This window comes from Nerophis ophidion, linkage group LG03 (assembly GCF_033978795.1).
Source record: "Nerophis ophidion isolate RoL-2023_Sa linkage group LG03, RoL_Noph_v1.0, whole genome shotgun sequence".
NCBI lineage: Eukaryota > Metazoa > Chordata > Actinopteri > Syngnathiformes > Syngnathidae > Nerophis > Nerophis ophidion.
Window position 1 is genome coordinate 14,827,000 of NC_084613.1, and position 15,137 is coordinate 14,842,136.

At 39.9% G+C, this 15,137-nt stretch overlaps 1 protein-coding gene across 2 annotated transcripts in view; it reads left to right on the top strand.

The window, feature by feature from the left end:
• pot1 (protection of telomeres 1 homolog) overlaps positions 1-11,668 on the top strand; it is a 55,379-nt gene extending 43,711 nt beyond the window's left edge. For both annotated transcript variants that reach the window (XM_061894349.1, XM_061894350.1), the window contains exons 15-20: positions 2,062-2,273; positions 7,673-7,808; positions 7,889-7,965; positions 8,033-8,127; positions 10,117-10,222; positions 11,364-11,668. In XM_061894349.1, the coding sequence (XP_061750333.1) occupies positions 2,062-2,273; positions 7,673-7,808; positions 7,889-7,965; positions 8,033-8,127; positions 10,117-10,222; positions 11,364-11,488 (751 nt within the window). In that variant the 3' untranslated portion in view covers positions 11,489-11,668. The remainder of the gene's footprint in view (positions 1-2,061; positions 2,274-7,672; positions 7,809-7,888; positions 7,966-8,032; positions 8,128-10,116; positions 10,223-11,363) is intronic.
• The last annotated feature ends 3,469 nt before the right edge of the window (positions 11,669-15,137 follow it).

Sequence of the window (15,137 nt, forward strand, 5' to 3'; positions counted from 1 at the left end):
ATAAAATGTTAGCAGGCTGACATAGAAAAAGTTAGCATACTTCTCAAATGGCAACAAGTATCAAAAGCTATGATTTTGATACTTGTTTACAAAAGCTATGATTTTGATACTTGTTTACTTGTTTACTTTAAACAAGTAAAATTTGCAAATATGCTAGCACAAAATGTTAGCATGATAGCATGAAAAGAGTTACCGTATTTCTTAGATAGCAACAAATATCAAAATCCATGATTTTTAGGTTCAAACAAATAAAATTAGCGAACGTACTAACGTAAAATGTTAGCATGATAACATAGGAGGGGTTAGCATACTCCTAAGATGGTGCCAAGTACCATAAGTCAGGATTTTTTGGGTAAACAAATACAATTATCAAAAATTATAGAATGTTAGCAGGCTGATATAGAAAAAGTTAGCATACTTCTAAAATGGCAACAAGTATCAAAAGCTATGATTTCTCGGTTTAAACAAGTAAAATTAGCAAAAATGCTAGCATAAATTGTTAGCATGATAGCATGAAAAAAAGTTACCGTATTTCTTAGATGGCAGCAAGTATCAAAAGCCATGATTTTTAGGTTCAGACAAATTAAATTCGCAAAGGTGCTAACGTAAAACATTGCATGATAACATAGGAATGGTTAGCATACTCCTAAGATGGTGCCACGTATCAAAAGTCAGGATTTTTAGGGTAAACTAATACAATTATCAAAAATTATAGAATGTTAGCAGGCTGATATATAAAAAGTTAGCACACTTCTAATATGGCAACAAGTATCAAAAACTATGATTTCTCGGTTTAAACAAGTAAAATTTGCAAAAATGGTAGCATAAATTGTTAGCATGATAGCATGAAAAAAGTTACCGTATTTCTTAGATGGCAGCAAGTATCAAAAGCCATGATTTTTAGGTCCAGACAAATGAAATTAGCAAAAATGCTAACGTAAAACATTGCATGATAACATAGGAATGGTTAGCATAATCCTAAAATGGTGCCAAGTATCAAAAGCCAGAATTTTTAGGGTAAACAAATACAATTAGCAAAAATGATAGCCTAAAATGTTAGCAGGCTGACAGAAAAAGTTAGCATACGCCTAAGATGGCAACAAGTATCAAAAGCTATGATTTCTCAGTTTAAACAAGTAAAAATAGCAAAAATGCTTGTATAAAATGTTAGCATGATAACCTGGGAAAAGTTACCATCTTTCTAAGATGGCCACAAGTATCAAAAGCCATCATTTTTATGTTCTAACAAATACAATTTGTAAAAGTGCTAGTATAAAAAGTTAGCATGATAACATAGGAAGAGTTAGCATACTCCTAAGATGGTGCCAAGTATAAAACACAGGATTTTGAGGTTAAACAAATACAATTAGCAGAAATGTTAGCAGGCTGACATGGAGGAAGCTAGCATACTTTTAATATGGTGCCAAGTATCGAAATAGAAAATGTCTAGGTTTGAATGAATAAACATATATAAAATGCAAGCAAAAAACGTTGGTTTGCTTACATAGGAGACGTTGGCATACTTCTAAGATGGCGCCAATTATCTATTAGGTTTAAATGAATAAATATGTGTACAATGCTAGCCTAAATCGTTAGCATGCTAACGAAGGAGTAGTTAGCATACTTCTAAAATGGTGCCAGGTATTAAAATCCGTGATTTTTTGGTTAGAAAATCAAAGTTTAACATGCTAAAGTTAGCATGTTGACATGGGAAAAGTTAGCATACTTCCAATATATCAAAAACCATTATTTTTTGGTTAGAACATATTAAGTTACCAAAAATGCTAACATGATAATGTTAGCATGTTGACGTGTGATCAGTTAGCATACTTCCAATATATCAAAAGCCATGATTTTTTGGTTCGAACATATTAAGTTCCCAAAAATGCTAACATGCTAATGTTAACATGTTGTCATGGTAACAGTTAGCATTTCCTAGAGGAGTAGTCTGCAGTGAAAGTAAGTCAGCGTGTGGCAACGCACAAGGTGGTACTGTGTGTGGTTTAGTAGTCTGCACGAGCGCTGCCGGCTCCATGACAGCTAAGGATGTCTCCCCGTCAGGCAGGACGTCCCAGACGACCACCATTTGGCGGGCGTCTTCTCCGAGGCGTCGGCCGACTGCGGGCCCTACACTCCCCCGCCGTGGACTATGTCGGGGAAGGTCCACGTTCCCGGAGAACTGCTGCGAGGACCGCCTTCTCGGATTGTGAACGTCCACATGTCGGCCCAGCTGGTGTCCGAGGGCAAGACCAAAGAGCTCATCTTCCTCACAGGTAAAACACCTTTGCTGCATTTGATCCTCGTCGGCCAATCACAACACGTTCTGTCTTCCACCGTCATGTTGGCGAGGACATGCACTACTTGGTGTAACCAGCAGAGGGCGCTGTAGGTTGTGCATGACTTAAGCTCTGCCAAAGTAGCACATTAAAAATGTTAATGTTTGTAAAGGGTTAGAGCAGGGGTGTCAAACTCAAATACAGAGTGGGCCAAAATTTAAAACTGAACAAAGTCGCGAGCCAAGGTTGAACAAATTAACCTTTTAATAGGGACCCAAACAAGTTTTGCATTGAATATTGAACAAGCAAGGCTTATATATCTTTAAAGTGACATGCAAAATCGAGTTTCAAATAATAATATTAATAATAAAAAAATATCAACGACATATCAAATACAATTTTAATAAAAATGTAATGCCTCTTTTCTATTTGCAGCCGGCTGAAGTGATTATCAAAATAAACTTTTTCCACAGGCTAACAATAAATTTGAAAATAAAATAACAATAATGAATGAATCAAACAGTCAAGCCTCGAAGTAGCAAGATAAAGTGCATGAATAAAATGTTAATAATTGCTCAGTTTTCTACACTGATTTGCTTTAACACTGACAATGGAACAAGCAACGCTTATATAACTTAATAGTACAAAATCAACTTTCAAAAAACAAATAAAAAAACATCAATGGTATATTAAATAAAATGTAAATAAAAAATGTAATCCCACCTTTCTATTTGCAGCCTTCTGGGGTAAATATCAACATTAACTTTTTCCACAGGCTAATACATTATGGGTGTAATACAACTTTAACATTTGACAACCAAATAATAAAACAAGGTGACTCTGTAAAAAATCTGGGTATTATCTTCGACCCAACTGTCTCCTTTGAGTCACACATTAAAAGCGTTACTAAAACGGCCTTCTTTCATCTCCGTAATATCGCTAAAATTCGCTCCATTTTGTCCACTAAAGACGCCGAGATCATTATCCATGCGTTTGTTACGTCACGTCTCGATTACTGTAACGTATTATTTTCGGGTCTCCCCATGTCTAGCATTAAAAGATTACAGTTGGTACAAAATGCGGCTGCTAGACTTTTTACAAGAACAAGAAAGTTTGATCACATTACTCCTGTACTGGCTCACCTGCACTGGCTTCCTGTGCACTTAAGATGTGACTTTAAGGTTTTACTACTTACGTATAAAATACTACACGGTCTAGCTCCAGCCTATCTTGCCGATTGTATTGTACCGTATGTCCCGGCAAGAAATCTGCGTTCAAAAGACTCCGGCTTATTAGTGATTCCTAGAGCCCAAAAAAAGTCTGCGGGCTATAGAGCGTTTTCCGTTCGGGCTCCAGTACTCTGGAATGCCCTCCCGGTAACAGTTCGATATACTACCTCAGTAGAAGCATTTAAGTCTCACCTTAAAACTCATCTGTATACTCTAGCCTTTAAATAGACCTCCTTTTTAGACCAGTTGATCTGCCGCTTCTTTTCTTTCTCCTATGTCCCCCCCTCCCTTGTGGAGGGGGTCCGGTCCGATGACCATGGATGAAGTACTGGCTGTCCAGAGTCGAGACCCAGGATGGACCGCTCGTCGGGACCCAGGATAGACCGCTCGCCTGTATCTGTTGGGGACATCTCTACGCTGCTGATCCGCTTGAGATAGTTTCCTGTGGACGGGACTCTCGCTGCTGTCTTGGATCCGCTTGAACTGAACTCTAGCGGCTGTGTTGGAGCCACTATGGATTGAACTTTCACAGTATCATGTTAGACCCGCTCGATATCCATTGCTTTCGGTCCCCTAGAGAGGGGGGTTTGCCCACATCTGAGGTCCTCTCCAAGGTTTCTCATAGTCAGCATTGTCACTGGCGTCCCACTGGATGTGAATTCTCTCTGCCCACTGGGTGTGAGTTTTCCTTGCCCTTTTGTGGGTTCTTCCGAGGATGTTGTAGTCGTAATGATTTGTACAGTCCTTTGAGACATTTGTGATTTGGGGCTATATAAATAAACATTGATTGATTGATTGATGGTGTATTGTAGCATCCTGGAAGAGTTAGTGCTGCAAGGGTTTCTGGGTATTTGTTCTGTTGTGTTTATGTTGTGTGACGGTGCGGATGTTCTCCCGAAATGTGTTTGTCATTCTTGTTTGGTGCGTGTTCACAGTGTGGCGCATATTTGTAACAGTGTTAAAGTTGTTTATAGGGCCACCCTCAGTGTGACCTGTATGGCTGTTGACCAAGTATGCATTGCATTCCCTTATGTAAGTGTAGTAGCCGCATATATTATGTGACTGGGCAGGCACGCTGTTTGTAAAGACGGAAAGCAGAAGTGAAGACAGGTTGTAGAGGATGTTAAAGGCAGTACCTTTAAGGCATGCCTCCAATATTGTTGTCCGGGTGCAAATCGGGAGAAAGTCAGGAGAATGATTGCCCCGGGAGATTTTCGGGAGAGGCACTGAAATTCGATAGTCTCCCTGGAAAATCGTGAGGGTTGGCAAGTATGAGTATTAGCGGCACCGCCGCTGTATAATACCGGCTAGCCAGCTCTAATGTTGATTTGATATTGCCTCAAGGGCCAAATTAAATTACACGGCGGGCCAAGTTTGACCCACGGGCCAGAGTTTGACACCCATGAGCTAGGCCACTCCAGGACTTTTAAATGCTTCTTACGGAGCCACTCCTTCATTGCCCGGGCGGTGTGTTTGGGATCATTGTCATGCTGGAAGACCCAGCCACGTTTCATCTTCAAATCTCTCACTGATGGAATGAGGTTTTGGCTCAAAATCTCACGATACATGGCCCCATTCATTCTTTCCTTAACATGGATCAGTCGTCCTGTCCCCTTAGCAGAAAAACAGCCCCAAAGCATGATGTTTCCACCCCCATGCTTCACAGTAGGTATGGTGTTCTTGTGATGCAACTCAGTATTCTTCTTCCTCCAAACACGACTAGTTGAGTTTATACCAAAAAGTTCTATTTTGGTTTCATCTGACCACATGACATTCTCCCAATCATCTGCTGTATCATCCATGTGCTCTCTGGCAAACTTCAGATGGGCCTGGATATGCAATGGCTTAAGCAGGGGGACACGTCTGGCACTGCAGATTTGATTCCCTGTCGGCGTAGTGTGTTACTGATGGTAACCTTTATTACTTTGGTCCCAGCTCTCTGCAGGTCATTCACCAGGTCACCCCGTGTGGTTCTGGGACTTATGCTCACATGATCATTTTGACCCCAAGGGATGAGATCTTGCGTGGCCCCAGATCGAGGGAGATTATCAGTGGTCTTGTATATTTTCCATTTTCTGATAATTGCTCTAATAAATTCCTACAATGTGAATTCCTGGATTTTTTTTCCACATTCTGTCTCTCACAGTTGAAGTGTACCTATGATGAAAATTACAGACCTCTGTCATCATTTTAAGTGGGAGAACTTGCACAATCGGTGGCTGACTAAATACTTTTTTGCCCCACTATATATATATATATCTCTTGATTGGATTATCCAGAGAATAGTTACCGTTGTAGAGCGCAATATGTAGGTGTGGGAAAAATGACAAGACTACTTCATCTCTACAGAACTGTTTCATGAGGGGTTCCCTCTTGATGATTGAGGGAACCCCTCATGAAACAGTTCTGTAGAGATGAAGTAATCTTGTGATTTTTCCCACACCTACATATTGCGCTCTACCACGGTATCGAGCACTATTCTCTGGATATTCCAATCAAGATATATATATATATATATATATATATAGTGGGGCAAAAAGTATTTAGTCAGCCACCGATTGTGCAAGTTCTCCCACTTAAAATAATGACAGGTCTGTAATTTTCATCATAGGTACACTTCAACTGTGAGAGACAGAATGTGAAAAATAAATCCAGGAATTCACATTGTAGGAATTTTAAAGAATTTATTTGTAAATTATGGTGGAAAATAAGTATTTGGTCAACCATTCAAAGCTCTCACTGATGGAAGGAGGTTTTGGCTCAAAATCTCCCGATACATGGCCCCATTCATTCTTTCCTTAACACGGATCGAGGGAGATTATCAGTGGTCTTGTATGTCTTCCATTTTCTGATAATTGCTCCCACAGTTGATCTTTTCACACCAAGCTACTTGCCCATTGTAGATTCACTCTTCCCAGTCTGGTGCAGGTCTACAATTCTTTTCCTGGTGTCCTTCACTAGCTCTTTGGTCTTGGCCATAGTGGATTTTGGAGTCTGACTGTTTGAGACTGTGGACAGGTGTCTTTTATACAGATAACGAGTTGAAACAAGTGCCATTAATACAGGTAACGAGTGGAGAACAGAGGAGCTTCTTAAAGAAGAAGTTACAGGTCTGTGAGAGCCAGAGATCTTCCTTGTTTGAAGTGACCAAATACTTATTTTCCACCATAATTTACAAATAAATTCTTTAAAATTCCTACAATGTGAATTCCGGAATTTTTTTTTCACATTCTGTCTCTCACAGTTGAAGTGTACCTATGATGAAAATTACAGACCTCTGTCATCATTTTAAGTCGGAGAACTTGCACAATCGGTGGCTGACTAAATACTTTTTTGCCCCACTGTATATATATAAATATATATACATCTGTATATGGAGGATTACCTCCAAATTCTTCAGGACAAGCTAAAATTATCAGCCCGGAGGTTGGGTCTTGGGGGCAGTTGGGTGTTACAACAGGACAATGATCTCAAACACATGTTAAAAGTGGTAAAGGAATGGCTAAATCAGGCTACAATTAAGGTTTTAGAATAGCCTTCCCAAAGTCTTGATTTAAACTCCATTGAGAACATGTGGACAATGCTGAAGAAACAAGTCCATGGCAGAAAATCAACAAATTTAGCTGAACTGCACCGATTTTGTCAAGAGGAGTGGTCAAAAATTCAACCAGAAGCTTGTGGATGGCTACCAAAAGCGCCTTATTGCAGTGAAACTTGCCAAGGGACGTGTAACCAAATATTAACATTGCTGTATGTATACTTTTGACCTGGCAGATTTGGTCACATTTTCAGTAGACCCATAACGAATGTTTTTTGTGACAAATAAGTATGAAAAAAATCTAAATGGTTGGCATGCTTTCATTTTTAGTGTGTGGCCCTCATTGTTTGGACTTCAACAAAGCTGCAAATTCCATTTTAATGTTGTTAGAACACAACAAAAATATTACACAAACGTAGTAATGGTTGTTAATACATGGTTTATACAATACTAGAGATCTGCTGGATGGCGGCACAGAGAAACCTGTCAAAGAAGATGTTTCAAAATAAAAGTCTCTGCAAAACCTACACCAAACTTCTTATTTTAATGTTCTTCTACAATATATTGTTATATTCAAATTAATATAACTCTGAAGTGGACTAACAATGTCATTGTTGGTGTTGTTGCAGGTTGCAGCCTGCAGGAGGCGTGTGACCTAGCAGCCGACTACCACAACATAGTCCCGCTGACGTCATCAGGAGGTGAGGTGGCGCTGCTCCACCCAACGGCACCTTTCCTCTTCAGGGGCAGGAAGAGATTCTACAGGTCAGAAGCCTGGACACGTCTTCGCTCACGTCGCTGCTGTGAGTGTGTGTAGCGCCACCTACAGTCTGTGGCTGTTTTAGGTGCCAGCGATGCTCCCAGCCCTCCGTGAGAGAACCACCCGCTGATGGACTTCTGGACCAGAAGACTCTTGCAGAAGGTGACGCTGTGTTCTACTGACCCCTGGTGGTCAGGCGCTAATACTTCTTTCTTCCTCTGGATGGCAGCGTTCAACGTCCAGCTGCTGGACTTTGTCCTGCTGATGAAGTTCCAGCTGCAGGACCCCACCGACACCCTGGACGTCTTCCTGTGGACACATGCTGTGAGTACACACACACACACACACAAACACTTTATGTGACATGATGTGATGACAGTGAACCTTCGCTGATGTTGTATGATAGCACAACTATATGGTGTGTGCTTGTCATCCATCATCATGTACTACATGTCTTAGTACTACTATACAACCTACTGTCAACATTGTTTACTATAATCACCAAAAATGATTCCCGGGTGCGGCACCGCTGCTCCCCTCACCTCCCAGGGGGTGAACAAGGGGATGGGTCAAATGCAGAGGACACATTTCGCCACACCTAGTGTGTGTGACAATCATTGGTACTTTAACTTAACATTTATTGACTTGAAGTACTTAGGAGTACTTTGATTTTAAATTACCAATGAATACATTGATTTTAAAGTAGGATTGTGTACATTGATTTTAAACTACGATTAAATACATAGATTTTCAAATGTGCAATTAAGTACTTTGATTTCGAAGTACTGGTAAACACACTGATTTTAAATTACCAAGGAGTACATTGATTTTAAAAAACTATTGAATCCATTGATTTTAAAGTACTATTAAGTGCATTCATTTTAAAGTACTGATGAGTACATTCAAGTAATCAATCAATGTTTATTTATACAGTGGGGCAAAAAGTCAGCCACCGATTGTGCAAGTTCTCCCACTTAAAATGATGACAGAGGTCTGTAATTTTCATCATAGGTACACTTCAACTGTGAGAGAAAGAATGTGAAAAAAAAATCCAGGATTTCACATTGTAGGAATTTTAAAGAATTTATTTGTAAATTATGGTGGAAAATAAGTATTTGGTCAACCATTCAAAACTCTCACTGATGGAAGGAGGTTTTGGCTCAAAATCTCATTCATTGTTTCCTTAACACGGATCAATCGTCCTGTCCCCTTAGCGGAAAAACAGCCCCAAAGCATGATGTTTCCACCCCCATGCTTCACAGTAGGTGTGGTGTTCTTGGGATGCAACTCAGTGTTCTTCTTCCTCCAAACACGACAAATTGAGTTTATTCCAAAAAGTTCTATTTTGGTTTCATCTGACCACATGACATTCTCCCAATCCTCTCCTCTATCATCCATGTATCCATTTTGGTATAAACTCAACTCGTCGTGTTTGGAGGAAGAAAAACACTGAGTTGCATCCCAAGAACACCATACCTACTGTGAAGCATGGGGGTGGAAACATCATACTTTGGAGCTGTTTTTCTGCTAAGGAAAGAATAAATGGGGCCATCTATCGTGAGATTTTGAGCCAAAACCTCCTTCCATCAGGAGAGCTTTGAATGGTTGACCAACTACTTATTTTCCACCTTAATTTACAAATAAATTCTTTAAAATTCCTACAATGTGAATTCCTGGATTTTTTTTCACTTTCTGTCTCTCACAGTTGAAGTGTACCTATGATGAAAATTACAGACCTCTGTCATCATTTTAAGTGGGAAAACTTGCACAATCGGTGGCTGACTAAATACTTTTTTGCCCCACTGTATAGCTCTAAATCACGAATGTCTCTAAGGGCTGCACAAGCCACAACGACATCCTCGGTTCATATTCCACATCAGTGCAAGGGAAAAACTCAACCCAAAGGGACAATGAGAAACCTTGGAGAGGACTGCATTGATGATAAAGTACCATTCAATACACTGAATTTACGGTACTATTGAGTACATTGAGGTTTGAGAAGCTCATGAAGTTTTCATATTCAAAGTAAGTAGTATTTGAGTGTGTGACGTGTAACAGGGGCACAGGGAGTATATAGAAGTGTGTGTGGAGGTTTAATGTCACACAATGTTCATATAAATATAAATAAGTGTGTGTGGCGTGCTTATAAAGACTCGTATCATGTATTTATTTAATCCTACTGCGCAGTAATGGAGGAAATACCATATATCAATAGTTACATGTAAATAGAACATTGTCTTTGTTGCTAAAAGTTATTTACATGATGGTATTAATGATAATATTAAAGGTAAAAATAATAATGTGTTTCATCAGGAGTCCTTCTTCAAAGTGTCAGCAGAAGACGCCGCAGCCAATCAGGAAGCCCAGGACCACATTCGTCAAACTGTAGAGCGTCTGTGTCCACCAGGGGACACCCCAGGCATGTATCACACACCTGTCACACACCTGAACACATGTCACACACCTGAACACATGTCACGCACCCGAACACATGTCACGCACCCGAACACATGTCACGCACCTGAACACATATCACCCACCTGGACACATATCACCCACCTGGACACATATCACCCACCTGGACACATATCACCCACCTGGACACATCACACACCTGGACATCTCTCACGCACCTGGACATCTCTCACGCACCTGGACATCTGTCACGCACCTGAACACATATCACACACCTAGATACATATCACCCACCTGGACACATATCACACACCTGTCACGCACCTGAACACATGTCACGCACCTGAACACATGTCACGCACCTGAACACATATCACACACCTGGATACATATCACCCACCTGGACACATATCACACACCTGTCACGCACCTGAACACATGTCACGCACCAGAACACATGTCACGCACCAGAACACATGTCACGCACCTGAACACATGTCACGCACCTGAACACATATCACACACCTGGATACATATCACACACCTGGATACATATCACCCACCTGGACACCTGTCACTCACCTAAACACCTGTCACGCACCTGGACACCTGTCACACACCTGCACATGTGTCACACATCTGGACACGTATCACACATCAGTACACTTGTCACACCTGAACACATGTCACGCACCTGGACACATCCGACAACCTGGACACCTGTCACACACCTGGAAACATGTCACACACTCAAACACATGTCAAACACCTGCCACACACCTGGTCACCTGCCACACACCTGGACACATGTCGCACACCTGGACACATGTCAAACACCTGGACACATGTCCCACACCTGTCATACACCTGGACACATGTCCCACACCTGTCACACACCTGGACACCTGTCACACACCTGGACACCTGTCACACACCTGGACACCTGTCACACACCTGGACCCCTGTCACACACCTGGACACATATCACACACCAGTACACCTGTCACACACCTGGACACCTCACACACCAGTACACCTGTCACACACCTGAACACATACCACACACCTGTACACCTGTCACACACCTGTGCAGTAGAGCAGTGTGAGATGCAAACAAATGCCATGCTGTGCATGTGCGTGTGCAGGTGGACGTCCATGGATGGACTTGTGTTTGAGGTCCTATCAGCCCCAACAAGAAGACCACAAAGAAACGTTCTACCAGATCTTCCACACGTCCATGTTATCACCCTCGGCCACGCCCACTCCTTGAACGCTGACCTCAGCACCTTGCACTTTAGCTTCATGTTAGCTTAGTCTAGTTCTAAGGAGGCTTTCAAAGTAAATGTCATTGTATTGCGCTAGTTTATGATAGAGACTGTTTGTAAAACATTGTTTTGTTTTTTTTAACATTATTGCAGTTGACTTTGTTATAAATCAGTGATCAAGTCAATGCATACGCATACTTAGTTGTTTTTCTGCCACATACCGAGTTATATGACTCTAAGGTGTATGGTTGGGGAAGTAGAGGAAAAAAAGAGTAAATTTAGTAAAAAAAAAACAGTTAGCACTTTAATGTTAGCATGCTAACGTTCGCATGCTAACAGTTTACAAGTGTCACGTACCAAGTGATATGACTGGGTGAAACGGTTACCAAACTAGCTCAAAAAAACTAAGTATGCTAATGTTAGCATGCTAGAAAGCTAGCGTTAGCATGATAATATTTAGCTAGTGTCATATACCACGTTATATGACCAAGGTGTATGCCTGGGGAAGTAGAGAAAAAAAAAAGAGTTACCACTTTTATGTTAGCATGCTAACAGTTTACAAGTGTCACGTACCAAGTTATATGACTCTGGGTGAGACGGTTGCAAAACTAGCTATAAAAGTAATAATGCTAATTGATTGATTGATTGATTGTAACTTGTATTAGTAGATTGCACAGTTCAGTACATATTCCGTACAATTGACCACTAAATGGTAACACCCGAATAAGTTTTTCAACTTGTTTAAGTCGGGGTCCACGTATATCAATTCATGGTAATGTTTGCATGCTAGCAAGCTAGTTTGAGCATGATAATATTTAGCTAGTGTCACATACCGAGATATATGACTCCAAGGTGTATGGCTGGTGAAGTACAGAAAAAAAGTAAATATAGCACAAAAAAAGTAAGCACTTTAATGTTAGCATGCTAACAGTTTGCAAGTGTCATGTGCCAAGTTATATGACCGTGGGTGAAATTGTTGCAAAACTAGCTAAAAAGGTAATTATGCTAATGTTAGCATGCTAGCAAGCTAACGCGATTATTCTAATATTTAGCTAGTGTCACATACCATATGACTCTAAGGTGTATGACTGGGGAAGTACAGAAAAAAAGTAAATTTAGCAACAAAAAAAAGTTAGCACTTTAATGTTAGCATGCTAACAGTATACAAGTTAAAGTACCAATGATTGTCACACACACTAGGTGTGATGAAATTTGTCCTTTGCGTTTGACCCATCCCCTTAATCACCCCCTGGGAAGTGAGGGGAGCAGTGGCCAGCAGCGGGGCCGCGCCCGGGAATAATTTATGCTGATTTAACCCCCAAATCCAACCTTTGATGCTGAGTGCCAAGCAGGGAGGTAATGGGTCCCATTTGTTTTATAGTCTTTGGTATGACTCCCAATCTACCGATCTCAGAGCGGACACTCTAACCACTAGGCCACTGAGTAGGTCATATATTATATTATATGACTCTAAGGCAGTGATTCTTAACCTTGTTAAAGGTTCCGAACCCCACCAGTTTCATACGCGCATTCACCGAACCCTTCTTTTGTGATTTTTTATTTTTATTTTTTTCAAATTCAAGACAAAGTTATATGTTTTTTTTCCTGGTGTACAAAATGAACCATGCATGAACATCACCTTGTTCAAAGAACTAAACCAACACGGAGCATGAACTCTCAACAAATTACACACCTGCAAATCAGTGTGACTTCTGCTGTTGCCGTATCCATGATACACCAATATGGAGAAGTTTTTATTTACACAATGAGTCCATACTTGCCAACCCTCCCGATTTTTCCGGGAGAATCCTGAACTCCAGTGCCCCACCTGAAAATCTCACGGGGCAACCATTCTCCTTTAGCGTCCTCTACAACCTGTCGTCACGTCCGATTTTCCTCCATACAAACGGCGTGTCAACGCATTCACATAATTTATGTGGCTTTTACACACACATAAGTGAATGCCACGCATACTTGGTCAACAGCCATACAGGTCACACTGAGGGTGGCCATATAAACAACTTTAACACTGTTACAAATACGCACCACACTGTGAACCCACACCAAGCAAGAATGACAAACACATTTGGGTAAAACATCCGCACCGTAACATAACGTAACAAACACCCAGATCCCAGCACTAACTCTTCTGGAATCTACAATATACACCCCCACTACCACAAAACCCCGCCCACCTCCACCTCAACCCCCACTGCCGCCATCTCCAGAATTCGGAAGTCTCAAAGCTGGCAAGTAGGGATAAGTCGGGTGTGTCTTGACTGGCTCCGCCGAACCCCTGAGGCCGACTCATCGATCGAAACCAGGTTAAGAACCACTGCTCTAAAGTGTATGGCTGGGGAAGTAGAAAAAAAAACCTGAATTTAGCACAAAAAAAAGTTAGCACTTTAATGTTAGCATGCTAATAGTATACACCAGGGGTCACCAACCTTTTTGAAACCAAGAGCTACTTCTTGGGTACTGATTAATGCGAAGGGCTACCAGTTTGATACACACTTAAATAAATTGCCAGAAATAGTCAATTTGCTCAATTTACCTTAAAAAAATAAATACATATATATATATATATATATATATATATATATATATATATATATATAAATATATATATATATATGTATATATATATATATGTATATATATATATATATATATATATATATATATATATATATATATATATATATATATATATGTAAAAAAAAACTGGGTATTTCTGTCTGTCATTCCGTCGTACATTTTTTTTCCTTTTACGGAAGGTTTTTCTTGAGAATAAATGATGAAAAAAACACTTAATTGAACGGTTTAAAAAAGGAGAAAACATGAAAAAAAAGAAAATAACATTTTGAAACATAGTTTATCTTCAATTTCGACTCTTTAAAATTCAAAATTCAACCGGAAAAAAATGAAGAGAAAAACTAGCTAATTCGAATCTTTTTGAAAAAATTTTAAAAAAGAATTTATGGAACATCATTAGTAATTTTTCCTGATTAAGAATAATTTTAGATTTTTGATGAAATTTTTTAAATAGGTTAAAATCCACTTTGAAATCAGATTTGAATTTGATTCGACAGATTTTCTAGCTTTGCCAGAATAATTTTTTTGAATTTTAATCATAAGTTTGAATAAATATTTCACAAATATTCTTCGTCGGAAAAACAGAAGCTAAAATGTATTCATTAGTCTTTACAATAAAAAAAATACTGGAACATAGATTTAATTTGTCAGGAAAGAAGAGGAAGGCATTTAAAAGGTAAAAAGGTATATGTGTTTAAAAATCCTAAAATCATTTTAAGGTTGTATTTTTTCTCTAAAATTGTCTTTCTGAAAGTTATAGGAAGCAAAGTAAAAAAAATAAATGCATTTATTTAAACAAGTCAAGACCAAGTCTTTAAAACATTTTCTTGGGTTTTCCAATTCTATTTGAGTTTTTTCTCTCTTAGAATTAAAAATGTCAAGCAAAACGGAGACCAGCTTGATAATAAATAAATACAATTTAAAAAATAGAGGCAGCTCACTGGTAAGTGCTGCTATTTGAGCTATTTTTAGAACAGGCAAGCGGGTGACTCATCTGGTCCTTACGGGCGACCTGGTGCCCGCGGGCACTGCGTTGGTGACCCCTGGTCTACACGCTTT